Source organism: Python bivittatus, unplaced genomic scaffold (genome assembly GCF_059951505.1).
Source record: "Python bivittatus isolate LINGU-HERP-01145 unplaced genomic scaffold, Pbiv_v1 ctg000020_np1212, whole genome shotgun sequence".
Classification (NCBI taxonomy): Eukaryota; Metazoa; Chordata; class Lepidosauria; order Squamata; family Pythonidae; genus Python; species Python bivittatus.
The window spans coordinates 60,196,681-60,222,801 of NW_028277030.1; the positions used below are offsets into that span (position 1 = coordinate 60,196,681).

Sequence of the window (26,121 nt, forward strand, 5' to 3'; positions counted from 1 at the left end):
GACATGTACAGGCTTTAGTTGTTAATTTAGGTACTTTTTTACTGATAAAATGAAGCCAAAAGCATAGAAATTATAGGAAAATAAATTATTTGTTCATTTCTATTAACAATATGGAGAAACTGAAACATCCAAAAACCTTCTGCTACCTGTTACTTAGGAGAAAAAAAAATTCTTTTTCTATTATGAAAGAATGCTAAACCTGTAAACATAACTGTAAGTGCTGCGTTTATACTGTCTAACATTAAATATAGGTTTAGAAATATGTATACAAAGATGAGAAAGAAATCAGCTGAGGACAATCCCAGCAACTTTCTGACTACTTTCTCATAGGCTCAAAGGAAAACAAACATCTGCTATAACTGTGTAGAGATTTGGATTTAAAGAGCAAAGTATGATTCAGAATATGCATGGGCACACTTATAATATCTGTCAGAAACACCTTAAAACAGCTGCATCTCTTTCTGGGCTTGCACAACTGCCCTTCTAGAAAAAGATACATTTGGTTTAAAGTGCTCCAAACAGATGCTACATGTATGTTTGGGTGAGCTCTGAATCACATTCTGCCCTTCAAATCTGGATTGCTGCACAGCAGAAACCTTTGCTGCAAACTTGCTACGTTTTTATATGCACGTGTCAAATATCTTACATATACACAGTAAAAACATAATAGACATAACTATAACAAAGTTATTAATATTTTTATTATATTATCTCCTTGATACAGGTTAGTAATTCTAGAAACAAAATCCAATTCTCTCCAAGAAAAAAACATCTCTGATACATGTCTTCACTAGGATTGCATTTTTCTCTCAAACCAAGTGCCTTTGAATGGCATGCAGAGGTCCATAAAGCCAAAAAGTAGGACAGAAAAAAAGTAGGATCAAGACCAAAACTAAATTAAATGTCATTAATATAATTGTTAATTTTAATATGACAGAAGCAAAAAATTATTAAAAAATAATTTTTAAATAATTTTTTAAAAATCGTAAGGTCAGCAACTTGAGGTCAACTTTTAAAAGGACTCAGAGACTACAGCTAAGCCTTTCAGAGGCAACATGCAGCCCTATGAACTCAGGTTTTGCACCTCTGGTCTTTGTAGCTTTCTTAATTGACAGGATCTATTCTCTTCAAAACTGTTTAACAGAACTCTAAAATAGAAGTGCACTTCTTGCCTTTTAGCAAAGACTGAACATCCCTTTTAGTTAGTTGCTGTAGTGATAAATCATAAAGAAAAGATCACAACTTGGTCTTCTACTTTCTTACATTTGCTTTTTCCTCTCTGCTACTACTTACTTTCTTCAAAGAAAAAAAGAAAAAAGAAATTATTTTACTTATTAGGCTTATACTAGGTCTGCATGGAAGTCTATTATGTTGTATTTAGAGAGAGGCATCTATTGGAATACAGTTCCTTCTTCATGAAGACTACTGAAACATCATCAGCATATAATCTTTTTTTTTTTTACCAGTGACAAATCCAGAATACCTTCCTCTCCATCATTTACAGGCCTGCTTCAGTATCATTATTTGAAAAGTCCTGACAGAATACCAACACTGGACAGATACAAAAATATTGGAATAGCATCCTTGAAAACTGGCCATAACACTGTATTTTATTCATTTATGGTAACTCAATTACTACTAGAACTCTACTGAAGTAGCACTGATGTAATGCTATGAATAAACAGAAGCATCACAGTCTATCTGCCTATAAAAAACACTGAAAATTAATAATCCAATTTTCCCCATGAGGAGTTGAGAAAAAGAGACTTAAGATCTAAGGCTGATAGAGTAAGCTGCCTAGTAGAAAGGAAGGAAAAGGAAGTACTGTAAACACCAGATGAATCTCTGAGGAATGGATATGGAAAAGATCTAAGCAAAATTAGCACAATGTAATCAAAGAATGAGGATGTGAAATAACAACCTGAAGCTGTTGTTAACAGTGATACAGTATAAAGCCATATAAAGCTTTATGAAACAGCTTCTGAATTCAAGCCTCAGCAGATGACAGTACCTTGCTGACTCTGGCTGAATGTGGCAGGGATGGCCTTGGTTAATGCTTGGATGGGGAGCTGTCTTGGAGTGCCAGACTCTTGGCTAGACTGTCAAATTAAAAAAAAAAATCCCAGAAGGAGGCAGTGGAAGACAACTTTTATAATACTGTCAAAAAAGCTGCAATCACTAGGAGTTGAGCTTGACTTAAAAGTATATTTATTTTTTCTGAAAATAAACTCAATTTAATACAGCATCTACAATACAGGAAGCAACTACAATATCCCAGACATATGACTGTCCTGCTTAAAAGCTATCTGTGAAGAATAGGTGTTATGGATTTGGGAGAAGGATGCTTTTCCCCCACTGACAGCCCTGTTTACAAAGTTTTCTCCAAAAGAATTAGTAATTAGCTGCCATGTTAAAATAATCTCATTATGCTCTCAAATGCCTATTAGTCTAGTTTGCTCAGCACAGAATGCCCTATTCAGGCTAATGGTTGCAATCTGAGCAATTTTTAAAAGTTCTGAACCCCAAATGTCTAAAAATTACAAAAGCAAAAATTTGGGTTTGTTTCCTTCATGTTCAACTGAGGACAATCCAAATATTAAACAAAAAGACTAAGAACATATTATAGGATCACATAAATGCATTTAGATCACAAAGATGATTTTCAATTGTGGTACCCTGACTTTGAAACATTCTTTTTACAATACCTCAGTTCTGGCTAGTAACCACTGAAGTGAATTTTCCAAGCTTTAACACTTTTGTTGTTCATATTATTTTTGTGCGGCTGGTATGGATATGCTGTTTAGCTTATTGACTTCTATTTCTATTAGCAAATCACTCTGTTAATATGTTTAAAGGAAGGATAAAATTCCAAAAATGTAATTATCATCTTCCTTAAAAGGTTGCAAAATATTTAGTGATGAGAAAGCTTATGAAGGAAGAGGGTGGGAGAGGATTTTTTTTTTTTGAGGAAGAAGAAATTATCAATATTTTATGGTAGGTACCTTATGTAAGAGTTCATTGCTACAATGAAAGCAAAAGTATACACATTCCCTATTCCTTCAAACAACCACCACCACCTTTTTTATGGTCAGTGACTAAAACTGATTCCATGACAAATTCCATGACAAATGTTACAGAGATAAAAAAAAGGATGAGATTAAAAGTGGCTAAGCTAATTGCAAAGTAAAAGAAAATAAGTTAAAACACTGAAATATAGGAATAGATCTAAGGAGTATAAAAACTAAACTTGCAAAAATACTTAACTGAAAAATGAATGCGATCCTATATTGCTATATAATAGGCTACTGAGATATTAAAATGCTGATTTAACAATTGCTACAGCTTTAAATGGTAGAAGTACAGGTAGTCCTCGGGCTACAACCATTTGTTCAGCAACCATTCAAAATTATGATGGCACTAAAAAATGGACTTATGACTAGTCCTCACACTTACAACTACCACAGCATCCCCACGGTCATGTGATCAAAATTTGGGCACTTGGTGACTGGCACACATTTATAACCATTGCAGTGTCCCACAGTCACATTCTCCTGCCCTGCACGAACTGCCTCTGCTTCAGCTCCCTCCATCCACTTATCTCCTCCCATCCCTGTCCTTTGGCCACCCTGCACAGCATGGTGGAGATGAAGATGCCACTGTATTCTGCTGCTGCCACCCCAATGGACTTTCCTCCCTGTCCTCGGTGCCATCGTCTTCTTCCTCCTCTTCGGCGTCACCTTGCCTTCCCTCTGCTGGGCTCACTGATGCCAGCCAGCCTCAGGCCCACGGCATGGAGGTTCTGTCAGTGCTGGGCTCACAGGCGGCAAGGGGCAGTGTGGTGGCAAGGATAGGTGGCAGGGGAATACAGCAGGGTCTTCATCTCAGCTATGCTGTGCAAGGTGGCCAAAAGGGCAGAGATGGGGGGGAAGATAGGCAGGTGGGGGGAGTTGAAATGGAGGCAGTTTGCACAGGGCAGGATTAAGCCCTGCCCCTCACCGCCGTCTCTGAGCCCAGTGCCAACAGAGGCTCTGTGCTGTGGGCTTGAGGCTGGCCAGTGAGTCCTTGCCTAATGACCACAGCTTGAAGTACTGGAACTTCTGTCGCTAAGCAACACAGTCATGTGATGTTTCGCTTAACAACTACTTTGCTTAGTGAGGGAAATTCCAATCCCAATTAGGTTGTAACCTGAGGACTACCTGTAATCTTACACAGATATGGTACAATGTGAGGGTACTCTTAAAAGTTATTAAGATTATGCCTGGAATATGTCAGTTGTTGGAAGTTGTACTTTACAGTGATTATACAATTTTAAAAAATGCTACACTAATGATTCTGCAAAATTGTGCTGTGTTTCTAAAGGCTGTCACTGACTTATCTACTATGAGGTGGAGGCTGAGGTACAGTATACACTTCCTATGTTTTCATGACAGACTGGCAAGATGGGAGAGTAAAAGGGCAACATAACAGGATATAGATGATTAGTTCTACAGGTAGTCTCCAGTTTAAGAATGTGTTCCATTCCCAAGGTCTGTCCTTATGTCGAATTTGTATGCAAGCCAGAACAGTATTATTGTATAATACTGTATAAGTAATATTGTGTAATGAACTCAAACCGTTGTGTATTTAACTTGAATCACTGTGTATTTAACTCAAATTTTGCTACAATAGACTCCGTTCTTAACTATGGGTCATCTGTAATCCAGGCATTCTTAACCCAGGGACTATCTGTATGTCCTTAAGCAGGCAGGAACAGGGGCATTTCTGTAGAAGTGCTGTTAAATCAGTCTTCTAGAAGTGCAGATGACAGTACTATATGTTGTATTTAGCCAAGGTAAATGCTTTCCTACCAAAGGGTAGGTCAAAGAGAGGAGATTGCCAGAAAAGACCTAATGACAAAGTTGGACTGAATTTTTCTTTGAAACTCTGTATCAAATATTTATTATTTCATCTTTGATTGAGCTTTTTCAATGTACTCAAATATAGTGAGGATAAGGCCCCAGAAGTTCAGGTTATTCTTGTATACTGTGATGATTATCTCCTCTAAAGTTCCAGAAACACTTTCATAGAAATTCAAGTTCTAACTCCCAACATTCTCCAGAGGCACTGTAACATAGTTAGAACACTACACAGTATATATAAAATAACATTTGAAGTACATTTAAAAAAAAGAATGAAGAAAAACCTGCAAGACTTATATTTATTTTTAAGGCTTAGTTCTAGTCAACCTCAATTCTAGTCCTTTGGCACAGTATAAACTCAGTGAACTATTTTCAATTTTCAAGTATGGTTCAATTTATTTCTAGGCCTTCATTTAAATATAAAAATCATTGCTAAATCTCATCCAGGCAATGTTATTTCAATGGCCATTAATAGACTTTCTCTAAAGACCACTGTGTAAACTTTTTAAAAAATGATGATTTGGTGCTGTTTTTATTTGATTAAGTACCATACTGAAGAACTGATAACAGGCAATAACATTCACCAAAGAGGAACTACTCAAGATCAGCATATACAATTTTCATTTATCATTTTCCATTAACATGGTTGGTTGATCATTTTCTCTTCTGCCCAAATAAAATAAAATTGGTTTCAATGAATGAAATACAGAAACCTCAGGATTATTAGTAACATATTAACTAGAATGCATATAAGTCTTTTTATATAGAGTGACTAACATGGGGATGTTAGAAAGTTGGTTACTGAAAAAATATGGACTAACAACATCTGGCAGGTAACTTAGAAGGAGGCATCTGGTTAGCATTCTTTTGGTCCCCATGGTACTTACTGAACTAACATTATATGAAACGTATATTAACACATAAACTAAATTAGTATTTAAATACAGTACTAACAAACTTGAATAGTGAAAATTTATAAAAGAGATATACCGATTACACATCATGTATAAGGTAATAACCCCCATGACAATTACACTGCCCAGGTTAACTGTCTTTATGACAATCCTTAGATATATTTATTTGGAACTATGACCTACTAAATTCACTCTGCATGCAGTTTTAAGCAAACCAAATTCTTTTCAGAATAAGCCCTTTTATGAACTTAAAAAGAAAAATCCTAGGAGTACATCTGGCTGAATATAGTTAAACATTCCTGCAAGTAAGCATACATAAGACTACATTGAAAGATATTAAAACTTTTTATTCCACAATACTTTTTGTGCATTTTATCTAAATGCTTTTGATACTATATTTATTTGGACTTTATTGTTTCACATTCCACTGTTTTTCAGACTGCAATTTACTGAACCCCCCCCCAAAAAATGGGAATCTTACGGATTTAACTCCAAACAATACCTCCATAAGGATAAGGATCATTTCATCTTTAGCTTTAGCTTACTTGTCAAAAATTATGCTACTGGCCACTCCATACATGGCACAGATCTATACCTTTTGCAGAGAACTGTAGGAAAGGGAGGGGTACTTATGCCTTTATACTGTTTTTTTTTCTTTCTAGAAAGCATTAAGGTACTTTTTTCTCTTGATATAAAAAACCAGTGAGAGGAAAGGGGAAAAATCTTCATCCCCAAAGCTGTCCATGGGCTGAATGGGGCAATGTTATCTCTGCCTTTATGCTGGTTGTTGTTATTTTGCAGAACATCCTCTGGTCCTCCTGCCCCCCACCCCCCATTCTGTGCACTAGGTGAACAAAACATAAGCAATCACCAGCTGTGGAATCAACACTTGCTGCTATTGTTAAGTGGATATGTGACAAATATAATTACCCAAAGGGAAATATTAGAACTGATTGTAGTACTCTGGAAAAAATGCTTTATAAGAAACTACAATTATACACAAAAATGCTTGCTTTCACAGATTTTGTAAGATTAGGAATTATGAAAAAAATACACTGAGGACTATATACCATCCAAATATTCTCCGCTTACAAGAACTGGGAAATTAAATTGCAAATAGGGAATAGATTACCAAATACAGGTAATGTGCTATTGAAAATCTGTCACTGTTTATCAGTGTTATTACTTTTTTGTATTTACAGTCTTTTTGAGTTCTTGTGTCTTTTTTGTACAATTCCCATCTATCATTATGCCACGAATATCCCAATGCGTGTTATTTGGCCCAGCAGCAATTAAATTACATACATATGTGCATGTGGGTTTCTTAATGGTTTACATGACATTTGCTAAACCTGGTTTGCTAAAAGCAGAATATAATATTAACCAAAATAATATTGATTTTATATGGATTTTATAAAAGAGCAAAATGTTTTTAAAAAAATCTCTGTGCCTAAGTGTTAAAATCATCCTCTTAGAGTGGACAAATCTATTCCTGATAAATTTATGATCTTTTTAAGATAGCAATTTAAAGATGGATTTTGTCAGTGATTAAGAATCTCCTTCCTGTGTAGGATTAATAATGCGCTTTCAAGCACATTCACACTTACAAGCTTCCTTCACCAGATACAGAAACTCTATACTGTACTCTGCCTACAAATGTTATGTTTGAAAAGGGGGGAAAAGCCAAGGTGAGTTATAGCTCAGCACTGCCACCAGGACAAAAGCAGTATTTTTACAGCTGCATTTCATTATGGTTATAATACACGGGGGCGGCAGCGGAGGGTGATAACCTGCTTCCAATAACGCTAACAGACGGATTCTGCTCTACACGGAAACATGCCGAGATCCCCCACCCACCGCCCGGCTGTACAACTGAGGGTCACACGGCGCAGTCCCTATCGGGGGAAACGCGCCCTGAGCGGCTCGCAAGCCACCTCCGGCACAATGCTCAGACGTGCAGGGGGCTGCCTTTCCTTTCCCCGCGACTCGCAGGCGAGGCCCCGGGTACGGCCGAGTTCGCTCAACCGCAGCGGCCGCAGGGGTGGTGGTGGCGGCGGCGGCAGCAGGTAGGGGAGGCTCCCGCTGCAGCGCGCCAACGTCGCGAGGCGGAAGGCGAAGTGGGAGAGGAGGACGGACAGCCCTGGCCCATCCGTCCCGAAAAGCAGAGTTACCCCTGCGAGGAGCAGAAGGAAGGCAGGATCCCAGCGGCCAACAAAGCCCCTTCGCCCCAGCCATGCCCGGAGCGGGCGCCCGTCCTTACCCGATGGGGTGGCTCCGAAGACTCTCACCACGGGCACCTTCTTAACGGGGGCCTCCCTAAAGGAGGACTGGCAGGGGTCCAGGCCGGGCAGCGGGCTGCTCATGTAGTAATCGGCGGTCACGACCCTCACTGAGAACATGTTCGCCGCCACGAAGAGAGGCGCCGCTGAGGGCGACCGCTGGGCGCACCCCGAGGCTGGGGCTCGGCGCACCCCTCCGCAGCGCGAGCGCAGCCCCCGCCTTCTTTCCTCACACGCCCGGCGCGCGCGCGTTCCCGCGCTTGGGCGAGCGAGCGGCCGGGCGGTCCTTGGGAGGGGAGCGAGGCGCGCACGCGCTTGCGGGTTCCCACTTTTCTTTTTTTTTTTTCCCCGTCTCCAAGAAAGAGCACCAACCCGGACAAGGCTCTTTAGAACTAAGCGGACCGCGCGCGGCTCGTGAGCAAATCCACTTTGTCCGTGGCGCGGAACAGCGCCTGAACAGTAGCTTTCCGGCTGCAGTTGTTGTTGCCATGATGATGACGTCACGGGCCAGCCACCTTAGTTGGGGGATGGGGGGCGATTGGGGAACGAGAACGGTTGGCGTCTCTCCCCTGCATCGCAGCTTCAGCTCCAGGGCGACTTTAATCACTCGCGCGCACGTTTGGCTGAGGGAAGCGCTATCGATAGCTCGGCTTTCGAACTCCAGGGGCTGGGAAAAGTTATACGGAGAGCGCAGTCGCGGATAGTTAGGGACTGGACTGGTAAGTTAAGGGACCCTATTTAGCCGCCATTTCAGAAGTCGAGCCCCTTAGCTCAAAGGGAAGGTGAGTCCTTTGGGCGCCTTGGAACGGCGTTAGAGGGAAACTGCGATGAGCCGAAGCGGGGGATAAGTCCGGGCTGAACTTAGCTCCTTCTAAGGCAACGTTTCCCCCGCGCGCTTCATCTCTTCCTCCCCCGCCCCCCCCTTTTTAACTGTCCCGGTCGGGGAAGAGAAAGATGAATGAAGCGCAGCCTGCGAACGGGCGGCTCGTGCGGAGGGAGGGAGTGGCAGGAAGGGCGGGACTTTGGCCTCGCGCTGCAGAAGAGGAACGAGCCGCCCGCTCCTTCCCCGCTGCAGGCTCGGCACTGACAGCTGTTCTGCGGTGACGCGGGACTTGGGCGAGGGCTGCTAGCCAGGTGGCGGTACAGCTGTTGGAGCGCGCGCTGATCTGGTGGTTGTCTGAAACCTGCCAATCAGGGTGACAAATCAGTTGACGATCGGCTTTTTAGGGGAGGGTATGCGCGCTGAATATATTCTACAACAAAGCATCCCTGCACAAATGCTTTTTCAATTGGGCTACATCATGGAGTTAACGTAGGACGGTAGCCAAGTATCCTGATGAGTTAGGAAGGGACAAGTGCCATGCATTTGTCATCTTGCTGCCTCTTGGCAAAACGACCGTCGGACTGCAGCCATTATCGGAATTTAGAATTCGTATATCAGTTTCACTGATAAATGGAACATTTTGCTTTACAATACTTTGGCAATGGTTGCATAATAAAACTCTGTTCTATTACCACAGTAAAAAAATATTCACCCCAAACTAAATATGTCTTCTATTTTTTCTTTTATGTTCTTATTTTTTCACCTAATGTAGACCTAGACATATATCCTGTACTTTGCTTAAGAAAAGGAACGTTATTCTATAATAACCAAGGCGTGGTACAGAACAATACTACAGTGTATCTTCTATGTTTCTGCAGTTTGGAATAATGTATTTTTGCTTATGCAACAAATATATTAAAGTAATAATTTGATATTTGCTATATGGCACTATTATAATATATACAAACTGAAGGCTCTCTAGCTCCTTTTTAAGTTTAGGAACTACCAATACTTTTGTAATGCATTCATAAAATATCAAGTATAAAATTATGCAGAATATGAGGAAAACAGGTACAGTTTGGGTGGTTATGCCATGAAAACGGATAGAAACTTGAATGTACATAGGTTTTGTTCACACAAGACACTTATTTATGGTAATTTATCCATAGTTTATTCAACAAACTGTTCTGGGGTCATTCAACCAGTAATCATAAACACATGGACTGGGTTCACACTGAATACTTGGCTAAAATGTGATCAACTAGCATGTGGCAGCACCTGGCCAATCTTGGCTTAGATGCTGAGCAGGTTTGAGACTGGTTAGTATTTGGATGAGAGACCTCCAAGTAATAGTAGCAGCTGTATGCTGGATTAGCAAGTCAAAAGCACCTTCCTGAAGAGCAACAGGGACAAGCCGTTGTTTCCATATTGCTGCTAAGAAAACTCCATGGATGTGTCCATTATCTTACTAGGAGTTATATTGACTTGAATGAGAATTAAATTCAGTATGTTGCATGAACACAACCATAATTCAGGCTGCAGTCTGGTAGTCCCTTTAAATAGATTTTCCTCTCCATGGATGGAAAAAAGTGCAGTCAGAGGAGGAAAGTTGACTTCATATGCTACTCTTAACCCCCAATGAAATATTTGCAACATTTACTTTCCATTCAGATTAATGGGCAGTCCTTGAAAGTGGCAGTAGAGAGTTTGGGTTTGCTGATCCCAACCTCTTGTAGCATCCTAATACCCCTCTTCCCAGCAGCTGTATTGTATATCAGACCTAGAGATGATCTGTATTTATTTCCTTCTATTCATCTTAATGCAGTGAAATTTGTTAAAAAAAAACACCACCACCTCCACTGGTTCCAGGATACTTCAGACAGGAGGGGGATTCCCACTGGAAATTACTTGTACATTCTTACATTAGCATTCTATTTTTTTTTTTAATTTCTCAGTTTTGAACATATGCAAACTTGCTTGGCCATTGTTTAAACAGACATTTTATAGAATGGTTTTTGTGTATAGTAAAAGAAGGTAGTTTTATTTAGTACTCAAAATACCAAATCCAATTGTACCTAAAAACAAAGACCTCTGTCCATTGCCCTTCAGAATGTCTAATGTGTGTTGCTAGGCAACAACAATCCCAATAATGAGCTGTAAATTTGAATAAACTACCAATATCAAAGAAAATAAAGTAGCGTAATCTTAAATATAGATACTTCTTAACTACCTTTCTGCCCTAAATGACCTCTAGACTTCCACATCGTTTTAAAAAACAATGAAGCTAAGAACACAAACCAACTGAGATTTAAGTCCTCTGGCCAAAATAGGCAATCACTGATATTAAATTAGTAACTGTAAATATGCCAGAATAGGTGTAATGTTAGGATGCAAAATGTTATATTTTTACCTTTGAAATGCTGCGAGGATGTAGAGACCCTCAGTTTCTTAATGTTATCTTCCTGGGGGCTTGCCCATTCACAACATACTGCCAGCTTCTCAGTACCCCACCTCAGTACTCCGTAGTAACCCTGTTCACCTTTTGTTTTTTTCTTGGACAAGTGAGCACATTTCTAAACAAAGCAGCCAACCATCATTTTTGTTTTCTGAGAAAGCTAATGGGCCCATTTAGCCAGAAGCATTCTTGAAAATACATATGCTGTAAGCTGTTACTTTATTTTCTAGCACACTATCTCTTCCCTTTTTTAAAATTAAAAAAAAATTTTTTTTTGTAATGTAAAAAGAGAGTTTGGAAGGTCCTAGGGGCATATTGGAGAGCTCATATTAAGTGATAAATACAAATTGCATGATAGATGGGCACTGCTCCGTTAATTTTTATCAGATGATTTTATTCATTCATAAATATACTTAAGTAATTCTGTATAATAGTATCTATATATAATAGTGACAGAAGGGACATTGGTTATATGTTTGGAAATGCTGATATGGTGTCTATACAATATATAATTTTAATTGCAATATTTTAAAAAATAAAAACATAGATTAGTAGCCATTATTTTTTTCAGTGTTTTTAGGTTTGTTTCAGTTTTTTCATCAAGTATACTAGTGAGCCTCTTCTTCCAAAGAACCACAGAACCATTTAAAGGAAGGTCAAAGCAAAACAAAAATTAGTGTAGTCTTTACAGCATTGTCTTCTTAAAAATTGGGCTCATGATGAATCTGTATTTGTAGTGTCCTGATAGAAAATATAAGAGGGCACGTGGGATGCGTGGGAATCCTGATGGGCTAGCTGGGTAACTCTGGGAGTCAGGGAGACCAGAATAGAGGCACACACAGAACAGAGTGCTGGTTATGGGGCAAGGACTTTTATGGGCAGCTTATAGGGATTAGAGTCAAGCAGGCTGCAAAGGATGTACTAACAGCAAAAGAAGTTGTGCATGCTGGGAGGCGCAGAAATACTAGTGCTGGTCAGGTGGGAGGAAGGAGAAACCAACCCAAATTGATGCTGTTCCTTCTAGTCTTCCTCCTAGGCTGGCCTAGTATTTCTCCCTGTGATTTCACCTTAGGCAATAAATCTTATTTTGGTCAGAGTCTGCACCAGTGTTTTTATTTGGTTTTTCATGATGTTGTCCATCTCAAATTCTTTGCAATTACTTTTTGGCCCCTCAGGGACCTGGGAACCATTGCTTTAGTCTCTTGTTTGCTCAGTATTCAAAATCTTGTACTCCTTTGCATTCTCTTTCCATACAAAGTAAGTGTAATAAAGAAAAAAAATGTTTCTTTCAGATGCCTGGAGAATCCTGGTTGGTGGTTTAAGTCCACTCTTGGATTAAACACACATACACATATATAAATAAATAAAGGGAGGTCACGCTGCTACATTTTGTAGCCTGCCACCATGCATTCCACTCATGCTCTGTGTTAATCAGGTATGCAGTAGCCAATTTACATGCATGCGGTTCTGCAGAGAAAAAAGTCCAAGATTCCTGCATTTGTAGTACAGAAGGCACTTTTCATATTGAATAAAAAAATTCATAAAAATCTTTAGTCAAAAAGATAAGGTGAGAGAGATGGAAAAAGTGTTGGTAATTTTTGGGTGGGTGTTTCAGGCCCACTTCATGGGTATGTATAGCATTAGTTCTTTACAAGGAATATAGCATTAGTTATTATTTTATACTATTTGTGATCTCTATGAGCTATTTATTTATATTACATATTTGTGATATATAAATAAAACAAATACAGTAAAAATACACAGTCAAATGCTATAGTAGGTCTTCTAAATATTATCAGAAGTTCAGGATTATAAGAGGAAGTAGCACATGAACCTGCCTTTTTCATTGGCATGTCATTCATCATGCTGGTTTCCATCCCATTCAAATTTCTTTGGCCTTTTTCTTGATTTTAAATGTCCGATGGGTAATAACCCATCAGAGATTATTAATCTCTTTCCTTCTTATCGGTTTCCATTTCATAGCCTGGCTTTTTGTGTTACCATGTACTGGTAGAATTATGTTAGGCAAATCTTTGTTTTAATTATTTATATTTCTTCATTGATTTATATGTTGCCACCTCCTAAGATTTTAGCTAGCTCACTATAAAGTAGTACTATATACAACAATAAAACATTAAAAATCAGTAAAGTAAAGTATCACGTGGGTTCTGAATTAAATACTTTCTCCCTGGGTCATATGCTTCCAGTTAAGCTGAACCCTCTGCCCTGAAGGTGCTGGAAAAGCAGTCTTGACTGCTTTTCAAAAAGAGAAAAAAGGGAAGGGGCCATTCTAGCCTGAGGGGCAGGCTGCTTCAAAGTGAGGGAGCTGTTCAAGTAGAAAGGGGGAAAAATCAGCCACTGAGTTGATTAGAAGCACATTTACAAATACACTAATGTACCAGTGTTTAACTTGGGTAGCAGTTTTTATTGAGAAAATAAAAAAGATACTTATAGGCTATCCCAGTGAAGGAGTAGTGAGCCAAAGGAAGTTTATAGCAATGTCTCAACATTTGGGATGGAAGAGAAAGGAATTTAAATGATAGAGACTAGGAAGCTGGCAAGTGGAAGAAAAATAGAGATCATGCATGTCTTTTCTTATAATCAATGTATTAAAGCATGAAAGAGAGAAAGTCTTTAGTGTCAGGGTTCAGATGACTTTCTTTGGCCTCAACCAGGTTTTTCTAAGCAAAGAAGTGTAGTGTTCCACAAATTGGGGTTCCAAAGACTAGTCAGAAAGAGAGTGCAGTTTTTAAAATTAATTTTACTGCTGTAAACCATTGTTACATTAGATCTATACCTATTTCAGTTATCCATAAAAGAGGCCCAGTTGTTTTGAAAAGTTTGCAGAGAATTCATTTTTCCATCCCAAACTAATCTTTTGGTAAATGTATATATTAGCATTATATTCCACATCTTTTTATAGATCAAGTATATTATTATGAGATCTTTGATATCATAATCATAATTCCCATATAATCTCTCAGCATCTGTTTTTTTACTATAACTTAATTATATGCTCACAAAGGAGAACAAGAACTACCCTTGAAATTCTGATTTTAAAGATCATGATCTTGGCAAGAGACTAAGCATCCTTGAGTATGAGTCAGGAATGGACAACCTGTGTTGTATACGACCCTCCAGCTTCTTTTAGTTGCTCCTGAGGCCCCTCAGGTGCTTAGTATCCTATAGATTTTCAGTAGGGAAATGAAGTAGCTTCTGATAAAAAGAAAGGGGGGAAAGTACCCCAAAATCCTATCCTCCTCCAGTGATATCATGCTACTACAGTCCTATGTGACTACAGTAATACTAATTAAAAGTGAAGCACCTAGTCATGGAAAGATTACCTGCCCTACTCTTAAATGGATTGAAAGAGTGCTATTTTCAATGTCATGTCAGAATTCAGAACTCCCAACAGCCAGCTGATAAGTTATATTAATTTTTATTGCACCAGGAAGGAGAGAAAAATCAAGCCCTGGAGTCCCCAAGTGGTCCGAAATTAGAGTATAAAGTATCCATCTCAATGGAAGGTACCCTAATTTGGACTTTCTTTCTAATTTATCCAGTGAAAATGAACCCCTGAGTCAGAATGATTGTATGGAGAAAGCCTAACATGGAGGCAGGCTAGTTTTTTCCTACCAGTGCCATGATATGGTGTGTGGAGATTATCTGCTACCAATGAGAGTTCAGTCATTAAAAGCACCTACAATAGCTGAAAGTAGTACCAAGCAGTAGGAGAATAACTGTTACTCTTCATTGCTGCTTAAAAACTCAGCCAACCTGTCTGTTGAACAGTGTTATCAGTGAAGTGGGTTCTGAAAGCAAGGTAAATTTAGAGGGATCCAAGTTTCCAATCTAGGAATCTTTGGTGGACAACATGAAAGTAGTATGCCATTTCCCCCACTCTTCTATCCTAATATTGGGTGTGGTTTCAGAGATACCTAAAATTATCTTCCAACAGTTTAGTATAAGAATACACTAAAACAAGGTTAGAAAATCACAAATTAACAGAGGCTACTGGCTACAGCTGATGGCTTTAATGCAGTCTCACTTATAGTATGCAGTGTGCTGGGCATGGGGAACATTCTTTTGTGTAATTTAGATTAAGCTTAAAGTATATGTAGTTGATATAATTACTCCTAATGTATATTTTTTTCTCCTTCATTTCATTTCTCTTCTCCATCAACATTACAATTGGCAGTAAGTTTTGGAGGTACTCTCAGAGATATACCCAAGATTTTTACGGGATGTTATGCAACTTCAACCTAAACAGTCCTGTCCACTTAAGACCTTGTTATTGCTTCTGATGTCTAAGGCAGCTGTCTCACTTCACCTAAAACACGGCATGCATTTGTGTGCAAAGATGAGTATAATGTGTCTTGTCTTTCATATCCTTCTCAATTTCAGCAGTAAAACGAAAGTTCCCATAGGGTACCTCTAAACTAGAATTAATAGCATGTATCTGGCCAATAGTTTAGAATTTTGATAATGAGGAGCAAATAATTGCTGCAAAATCGCAAGAATTAAAATTTAGATCTAGTGAATAAAAGGGATCAAGAGTTTGCTTTATTCTGATACAGGACCCCTGGGTAAAAAGCTCACATTGGAATCTGTAGAATGAAGAATAAACACACATGTCTGGCATTTGTAAGTGTTGCCATGGCACAATAACATGAATCTATATAATGTGCAAGGAGACCTGAGTAAGTAAATGATCATGGCTTCTCAGTAATGAGACAAATGCAAATTTGATCTGCTTTTATGTCCTCACTTGAACTTGCAGGACTTGCATATCTGTAAAAGATGACAACTCTTGCTATAACCAGACCAATATGAATGACTATTTTTAGAACTGAGCAGCCTCCTTATTTAGCCATGGTAGAACTGAAGGGATTGTTTGCCATAGCTCAGCAATTTTTAAAAAAAAATTCCAAGTCTAACACTAACCATTTGAAGTATGGCCTTACTTCAAAAAACCCACACATACAATAATTTTAAAAAATTAAGCTGTAAGTAATCCCAGATGTAATTGTGCTTTCTCTAAAATATAACAGAATAAATTTGGCTTGCAAGTAATTAATCATACTTCTAAAGTAAAACAGTAACAACACAGTATTAAGAAAATTGTACTAATAGCATAATTTTTGAAATAGATACATGCCTCTCATGTTACTGTCTGTAAATTAAGAAAGGGGATTGATCTACCTACCTACCTACCTATAAATATATTTAAAGCCACATAAGCTGGCTTATAAATACAGTGGTACCTCGAGTTACGAACGCCCCTCCTTATGAATTTTTCAAGATATGACCAGTTCCGGCCCCCAAAATTTACCTCTACTTGCGAACTCCGCCTCGAGTTACAAACCGGATCCGCGGCCATTTTCCCTGCTGCCACGCGGTTGCGGCTTCCTGTGGGCGAGATTGCGGTAGCAAGGAGACGTTCGGTGAGGCTTGTGGTATGTTTTGTGGCGTTTGGAAGGTTTTTGTGGCGTTTGGAAGGTTTTTGAGGTTTAAAAATAAAATGCATATGTTTCAGAACTGTTTAGCCATATTTACATTGAACCTTATGGGGGAAATTTACCTCGGGGTGTGACCAAATTCGGAGGGCAGATTAGCTGTATTTACATTGAACCTTATGGGGAAATTTGCCTCGTGGTGCAACCAAATTCAGAGGGCGGAACGGATTAACCGTATTTACACTGAACCTTATGGGAAAATTTACCTTGAGTTGCAACCAACTCGAGTTGCAGCCAGAGTCATGGAACGGATTAAGTTCATAACTAGAGGTACCACTGTAGTCAAATCATTTATCCGTCTAGCCCAGGGGTCCTCAAACTTTTTAAACGGGGCCAGTTCATGGTCCCTCAGAATGTTGGGGGGCTGGACCCGGCATACCTGTCATGTAGAATAGTCCAGCTCTGCGACCTCCCTCCTCGTGCATCGCTTGCAGCTCCCGACACAGCCCCGACACTTCCGCTTCTGACAGACAGCAGCGGCAGCCAATCAGGTGGGCGGGCCGGATAAATGACCCTGGTGGGCTGTATCCGGCCCGCGGGCCGTACTTTGAGAACCCCTGATCTAGCCCATTATGGTCATCACTATGTTCATATGTTTTGCTAAACCATAATGTGATTTGTTTGGTTTTGGCTTAGTATGTTGTATGAATACATGTCTGGTTCAGCTGGTAAATTATGGATTATTGCTTAGTGTGTTGTTTGAATGTAGCCAGTTATTTACTCTATAAACCATGATTGAACAGACAATGACTTAGTGTGATATATGAAATACAGTCTTTACTTTCACATCTTTTTAGCTAAAAATGCCAGAAGTTTCAATTCTGTGTTTAGTGCTCAAGCTGTGATCTTAGGCTTTTCCACAGAAGATTTAATTTGGTCCAAAGTCTATCCCTATTTTGAAAAGTTGAATTCTCAGGTTAAGCTTTACTACATGTGACCAACATGTGGCATTATGTTCTGAGAAGTAGGGCTAATTGATTGATGGTAAAAAGAGAATGCAAATAGAAAATCAGTCTGTTTCTATGGGTTAGCAGAAGTACCCTAATATTTTAGCACTCAAAATAGGTGGCAAAGGGTTTTAAAAACATGCCACTTAATTCTAATAGGTATCATACTATTCAGTCTGCTTTGTGTAGAAAAAAAAATAGTCCCAACAGTACCTATGAGTGGTTACCACCTCTTAGTCTAGCTTACTTCACAGAGATGTTGTGACAATAAAATAACAACCTTGATCTAGTATCAGTCCAGAGAACATTATTCTGCAAATTGCAGAAAAGACTTAGTCATAGGGTAGGGGGAGTGATGTGAGCATTTGTTTTACTTCCAAACTGACAGTCTAGACCACCCATGTTTGATATTAGACGGAACTAGTAAAGATCTAGCATAAAATGTTAAAATAAATAATTGTCTCCCTAACAGAAATGTTTCTGTCCATGAACTTTATGGCAATGTTTAAGAGACGCAGGAATGGGGTGAGGTAAAGAATGAGAAACAATTTACTTCCTTCTCACACTTTACTGCTTTATTACAACACAGTAAAGGACTCAGGATTGGGGCTGGCTTCGGTCCCATTTTGAGCTCAGTATGATTGTATGTCAAGAGGAAGAGGTTTCTGAAGAGTCTGTTTTAATTTCCTACTCCCTGAAACCCCTTTCCTCTCCAGGTTGAAACACTCAGTACTCTATCTTTTTGGTTTGGTTGCCTTCAATTGTTTGTACATTTGAATCACAGATCCTTATCAGGCTAATGGAGCAATTCAAAACATGTCTTCAGAGCTCCAACCTCAGAGCCCTCCAGGAAGCTTGGAAGCCGTGCCAGACCATTTGCCATTTCCATGGCTTAAAAAAAAGGGGTTTTCCCCCCCCTCTCCCCAAGCATTTGGAAGAGCTTCTTTTATGGAGAAGATTGATGGCTGTAAGCCACCTTGAATGCTGAGTAGTAAATGAGGTAAACATTTAAATAATACATAGATAAACAAGTTCCTCACAATCTATCATTTTCTGTCCTTGAAATAAACATCTTGTTATCTGACTTACATTCATAAAGGTTATATGATTATATGCCTTGTTTCAATAATTCATATAATTTTTTGGGGCCAAGAAAAATACACCTGAAAATAATAGTTTCATTATGATGGCTAACATGCCATCTTGGGGCCATATCTATTATATAAGTTGGGATGGCCAGTCCCTATACATGGGCCATATGCACCTCTTTAGTACTCATTTTGCACTGCTGGGGAGCACTCTCAGGTTGTAGTATTGAAAAACAAAAAGATCTATTTTCAGAGATGTAATTTTTCCTGGCCTTTTCCCCCTCCAAAATGGCAGCAAAAGGAATGCCCAAGCCTCAGAGGGTAAAGGCTCTCATTTTGCTGTTAATTTACTTTCAAAAACTGAACTCCACCTTTTTTCCAGCAATAAGGGCCAAGCCCAGCCACCTACCCCCCTCTTTTTTTGCCCCCAGTCACAGGGGCATGGTCAGTGTCATCACTGAAATGGTCAGGGACACATTTTTCAGCTTTTAATATTTTGGGGTTGAGTAGGGATTTAAAATAGGTGCATGGGGGCCTTTAGATGACTAAAGGCACCTGTTATACAGGTAGTCCTTGACTTATGACCAGAATTGGGACTGGAACTTCCATCATTAAGTGATGCAGTCATTAAGTAAGTCATACCTGATTTTTTGCCACAATTATTAAGCGAATCTGGCTTCCCTCATTGACTTTGCTTGTCAGAAGCCCCCTGGGAAGGTTGCAGGTGGCAATCACATGATCCCAGGATGCTGCAACCATTGCAAATACATGCCAGTTGCCAAGTGCCCAAATTTTGATCACGTGACCGTGGGGACACTGCATTGGTCATAAGTACGATGACTGGTCATAAGTCACTTTTTTCAGTGCCATTGTAACTTTGAACAGTGGTTAAACAAGTGATCGTAAGTCGAGGACTGCCTGTACTACCTTAAAGCTTTTCAAAAGACTGTTGAAAAATGTTGACATCTCTTGTTTATTTCAAAAGCAAGGGGCAAAATGCCTTTAAAAAACCCTTTGCTGCAATTATACCATTAGCCATGCTCCTGCAACCCCTGGAGGCCATTTTTTAAACATTTAAGTCTTGTTGATGTGGTAGTTGTGTATTGTTTAACCATGATGCAGCATATAGTCCAGATACAGAAATTATGAGTAAAATAACCTTCCCAAGAATTGGAAGGAACATTTCTTAAAGAGTTGTTTTTCCCTCAAATGATAATAAAAACTTTGAAAGCATGAATTGCATGTGGCCATCATTTTTTATTATTTTTTGCAATAGTACTGTAAATTATGTTCTGCCTTGAACGGACATGATAGAGATTTGAAGGATAGAAGTAGAGATTTGAGTCATAAACTGATTTAGGAAAAGGAAAGCTTTTCTTATAATATGTTTGCTTCTTTGTGATGAATTTGTTATACATTCAGTGATGCCTGGGAGATTTAATGTTTATCTGCTAGGATTTCCATGAGCAACTGAGAAAAGTCATTATGCATATTTATCACATGATCCAGTTCATTAGACAAACAGATCAGGGAGAATAAGCTATCCTCCTGGAAGCCTCTTCAGAGCTCCTACACAAACTGTTTACTGATGCACAGTCTTCCTTGGTCAGAGAACAATGTATTCTTTGGTAGTGAAATGAATGATGCAGGAAGTTCATTCTCCCCTGTTCTTATTCAGGATCACCGAGAGGAAACACTCAAAGAAAGATATCTTACAAGGAAGCTATTGAGAATTGGCAAATCTTAATTCTGATGGTATAAATCAGTGGGCAAGCTAGCTAAGAGACAAAGCCTTAACACATATCTTCCCCGTCTAGAGCCCATTTGATGGGATGTACTACACAGCCAGCAAATTTGAGAAGGCAGCCTTAACATTTAAACCAGTATTTTTCAACCTTGGCAACTTTAAACTGTATGGACTTCAACTGGGGCATGCTGGGGCATGCTGGGAAATTCTGGGAGTGTAAGTCCACACATCTTAAAGTTGCCAAGGTTGAAAAACACTGGTTTAATCTGTCATGTATATTGTTGCAGCAGTTTGTAGCTGAGATCTGTACCAGTTCAGTTTGATGTAAAAACATTTCTTACATAGTACAAATGTAAGCTTATTCACATTTTGTACATTTTAAGCAGGAAGTTATGAAAGGTCACATGGTTTTGGTGACCAATATGTCAGGTCCAGCCCAAGAATGACAGAGAAACAGTCCAGCCAAGTTCAGTTCTTTTATTGCTTATACCATATAGACAGAATCTTGCCAGAAGGAATCTGCATTACTCTAACCTAATAGATATACTCTGGGAGATTCTAGGGAGTGGCTGTCCTAAATCTCTTCCTCTTCCCACAATCCAGCTCTGGATTGTGTTGCCTCTTGTCTTGCCCCCCTTCCTGGAATGTGCTCCCTCCTTCTTGAGAACCTGCTGCATTACTGTAGTCCATCACAAATAGCACTGCAGTTGCAGCTTTTGGGGGGGTGGCTTTTCTTCTCTATAGTTCTCTTCCTACAAATGTGCATGAGTTTAAATCATCATGCCTGTGTATTTTATGTTTGTTCTAAAAATTCTTTCTTCCTTGCCTGTCTCTTGGGGGAAAGAGAAGTTATATGTCCCTCTCTCCCATTCTACCCTGGTACTTTGCCAACTCTCTAATCAATTGCAGAAATCAGACGATTTCTTCAATTTTTATCCTGCCTTCTTATATATAACTCAAGGCGGTGAACCTACCTAATTCTCCTGCCTCCTATTTTCCCCACAACAACAAACCTGTGAGGTGGGTTCGGCTGAGAGAAAGTGACTGGTCCAAAGTCATCCCTATCAGATCTAAATCCCTTCTGTCGTTTTCAAAATGCCCACAGAAAACTCCCTGGTCGATTCTTGCTGTTTATAAAAATAGCAAACAGCATCCCTTAGCAGCATCCCCCAAATGAATCTGGTAACACCATGGTATTGGAAGCCACAATTGTCATAAAAGCCCTTTGTAAGGGAAAAAAATGGATAGATTGAAGCTATCTGGTAAACATTTATATCCTTTCCCATAACAAAATTCTCCAGGCAACTTACAGTAAATAAGAGTACAATAAAATAAAACTATATAAAGAACAACATCATAAATGCAGCAGCCTAACTTGAGGTGTCATGGAGTGCTGCTGAAATTTGATCTGGGGGGAAAAAACCCATAGCAGAATCCTAGAGAACATGGTGCAACTTGCCTGCAGGACACTTGGCCGTGTTAATTTTTCTGAAATAATGTTCTAGTCACAGCTGTGTTGAAGCAATATTTTTAATGTAAGGATCAAACAGCTGTGATTGTGGCACAATGGAAAACAGATCAAGCTGAAATGCCAATTATCGTGGTGCAATTATGGTGAAGGGAAAATAGCAACATAAGAAACCAGGCAGCTGATCTTGGTTAAACACAATTTTGTTATGTATTGTTAGTTTAAATAACTTTTATCAATGTATTTAAATAATTTAGGAACATAAAAGCTGCTTTTTACTGAGTCAAGCCATTGGTATTGTCCCTACTTACTTAGTGGCTGTATTCATGTAACACCCATGATAAATGTAACCACAGGGCTTCCGGGGAAGAAGTGGACCAAAGAAGCTTCCCAAAAATTGGAGCTGACGACCGCGGTGGAATGAAGAGCCAGCAAGTAGACTGGCTCTTCGATAATTCCTCTCCAGACAAGGAGAGGACTTAACATTGTGCACAAGTGCTCCAGTGGGTTTCGAGCTCTGGGAGATGAGGGAATAGCCACCTTGCTCAAACCACAGTCAGCACCTTTGAAAGGGCATTATGTTCATATATTTCCTTTTCTAATCACTTTTCAGCTATTAGGAAGCTTTGGATTGACAAGTTTTACAGCACCAGCTGAGTTTCCTTCAATCCTTAGTGAAAGAAGTCTTAACTACAAGTTTAAGAACTCAAAACAAATTTGGGGGAATAAACAGCAAAAGGGTGATTAAAATTTTGATTTTAGAAAGTTACAAACGGACTAAGGGTCCAGATAAATTTGAAATAAGATTTTGGAATTAATTATAAGGAATCCTTCCTGTGGGAAAATGTTTTCGCTTTGAATTTTTAAAAAAAACATAGTAAGATAAGACTTTAAAAATTGGACACTAGAGGGAACTAAAGATTATAATTAAAGGAGAAGAACATTCAGACTCAACTTACAATTACAGAATGAAGCAAAACATTTTAACATTGGGCATATTGAAGGATATTTTTGAACAGTGGACCCAGAAGTTAATTTTAATAGTGTCTGCTCTATAGATAGACTGTGTTTAAAAGATGTTATGGAAGAGGAACAAGTTCTACCTGACCAGATTGAGACTGATTTTAAAGTGAATTTAAAAATGACAGACTATAAGAATGACATGGAAAAAGGTGTTACACTGGGCATACAAAAGAAACCAGCTGATGTCTTAATAATTAAAAAGGATTTACTAATAACAACCCAAGAGAGTGACTTGGATAATTTTCCTATATTGGATTTACAAAAGAGGCTTGTTAAAGTTTTGAAGAATTTTGTGAGAAGGGACAAAGAAAAAATGAAAAAAAAAAAGTTCTATGATGTTATTTGAAGGGACTAAAGATTAAGATTGTTAGACGTAAAAGGAAGGAATATAAAGTTGGTTTATTTGATCAAGGTTAAAATAGATATGTTATTTCTGGTAACCCTTACTGGATTTTTGCTGACATCAGGACTGAAATGATGAGGCTTTATGGATTTGTTTATAGATAAGAGAGGGATATGGGAAGAGGAGATAGTTTGTTCTATTTTAAGAGAAGGTGGTAAGTTACTAAAATTATTCATACTTGTTGTGATGAAGGGGGAAGTAACTTCTTTATATATTTATTTTCTTTTTACTATATTATTTTTTCTTTTCTATTTTTCTATTTTTTTTCTTTTCTGCACCTTTTTCTTTTTATTCTTTTTTAGTTTGTATTAGTTTTTATTGTTGTAATTGTAATCTTTAATAAAATTACTATAAAAAATAAAAACAAAGATAACCATGATATACTCAGTTTCCTCTGTTTACATAGCTTATTGAGCCATAAACTAAGTACATGGACTGAGTTCATACAACCCATAGTCTAAAATGCATTGACTAATTTGTGGCTCAATGTATCACGTTAAGCCAGCTAGCAGGAACTTTCTTTGGTTTCGGAAAGGAGCTTTTCTTAACTCTCACTGGAGAAGCTAAGGATTGAACTAGAACCCTAATGGCTGTTTTTGCATACATGCTAACTGGTAGTTAACTGAACCATGATTTACTATTAGTTTGTCTGGACTGATAATACGCTGAATGATAAAGTATAACTATACTGGCTGAGGTCAGACAGCATTGAACCCGAAACTAGCAACAACATTTTAATATGTTATGTAAACCTAGCTTCTCTGTCCAAAGTGTGTGTGTTATCACTGAGCATTGAAGATCCCAGTCAGAATAAGTTTATTACAAATGTTAAAACCACAGCTTTGGGAACAACAGCAGCAACAACAACAAAAAGCGCTCAATTATTAGTTTTAATTTATTGTGAAGTGTTTTTAAATGAACACCAGTTAAGAAAATGGGTGGCAAATAAATACGCATAAGGATGCTGCTTTATGACAAACTGCATGCTTTGTGCAATTTTAGGTCTACAAGGTCTGGTCTGCAAGAATCTAAGCAATCACTAGATAGTAGCAGACAAGGCATTTATATTTTTGCAGCTCAGAACTGTTACTGCAACGAGTTTTAAGAACTGCCACAAAACACTTTGGAAAAGGTCTGTATAACACAGGCACACTAAGGGAACAATACTTTCCCAAGGTCTGTCCTCCTTTTACCTGTCCTTTTCAGGTAAAGGGAACCTTGTAAAACCAATATCCAATGACTCTCAGTACAGTACCTATATACAAGACAAACGTGGCCTTAAATATTGTGGAAGTACTGCTCTGACTTCCTTAAAAATCATACCTTTAACTATAAATACTCAAGGCAATAGTCTCATACTGTTGCGATTTGGACCCTGTAATAACATCAGAAGATAGGATGAAAAGCTCTAGTCTTTGTCATGCTTTCAAGAACAATCATTCAACATAATGACCCAAGTCCATACAGTTCCTTTTGCAAATCTGCCCACTGCATTTATTTCGATCTGTGAAAGGTTACACTTATATCTGAAAATAAACAAAATTGTTTCTTCTGTGATAGAGGACTATACGTGCTTATTTTCTGCTTGTTATTCAGCTTTGCTGCTTTTAAAACCCAGGTATTCAGTTGAGCTTCATTAATGTGGACATGTGATAAATTATAGTAATTATCTTTCTCCTTCAACAATCTGCCTCCTTTCTGTTGCACAGCTACAAAATGTTTCTCCCTTTGAACTTTGCTGTGGTTAGTAGTAGCAGTCATTCTGATTCCTGCCCTGCTAACACAAGATAAGGGACACTGGGTTTTTAACAAGAGTCCTTTTCAATTAAGTAGCTCTTTGGCCTAAGCGCCCTTGTTTATCTTGTTTCACATGTAGTAATAGTCTTGGCTTTCTTATTTAAATGGTGTTAAGCAAAGCCTAAAGAAGGAATAACCAGTTTTTTTTTCTTTTTTAACTAATACATGCTTTTCTCCTGGGCTTACAGCAACTCTAGAGATACAATTTTCTGCAGAATCACAAAGGGAGGAGGTTGGCTAGGTTAATCCTTCTCTGTCCCTGCCCCCTCCACCATGTGCTATAATCTCAATCCCGCTACTGATTTTATTAAGAGAGAAAAATATCTGCTTTGGCCTTACACTATGGGAAATGAGCAGCTGTTGGCACAGCATCACAGTGGTTCTGAGATGAATAAAGTACATGTATTTTTCTAAAAGTTTACTATCCTCTCCATCTTCATGTGAAATGTCAGGATTCAGAGGTACAGCCACCCTTGTGAATGCCCTTCCTTGTATTACAGTTAGGGCATTTCTGCACTGTAGTATTTGCACCAGCTTTTCCACTTTCCAGTTCCTAAAGAGCACTGCAAAGCTGATTTACAATAATCTTCAGAATGATGAGAACAATGTTAAAGTGAGAGAAAGGAGCTGGGTGTGGTGAGAGTTCCCAGCAGAGGGGGAACAGATCTCCCAGAAGCTCTGTAGAGGTGCTGTATGTTTCAAGAAGAGAAGAGTAGCTTGCTGGGATTTCATATACAATGCAGCAAGGTCATCAATAGATAAA

At 38.7% G+C, this 26,121-nt stretch overlaps 1 protein-coding gene across 3 annotated transcripts in view; it reads right to left on the bottom strand.

The window, feature by feature from the left end:
• The window catches only part of REV3L (REV3 like, DNA directed polymerase zeta catalytic subunit), a 94,683-nt gene extending 86,338 nt beyond the window's left edge, over positions 1-8,345 (bottom strand). For all 3 annotated transcript variants that reach the window (XM_088139533.1, XM_088139543.1, XM_007426588.4), the window contains exon 1: positions 8,073-8,345. In XM_088139533.1, the coding sequence (XP_087995659.1) occupies positions 8,073-8,211 (139 nt within the window). In that variant the 5' untranslated portion in view covers positions 8,212-8,345. The remainder of the gene's footprint in view (positions 1-8,072) is intronic.
• Positions 8,346-26,121: the final 17,776 nt, after the last annotated feature.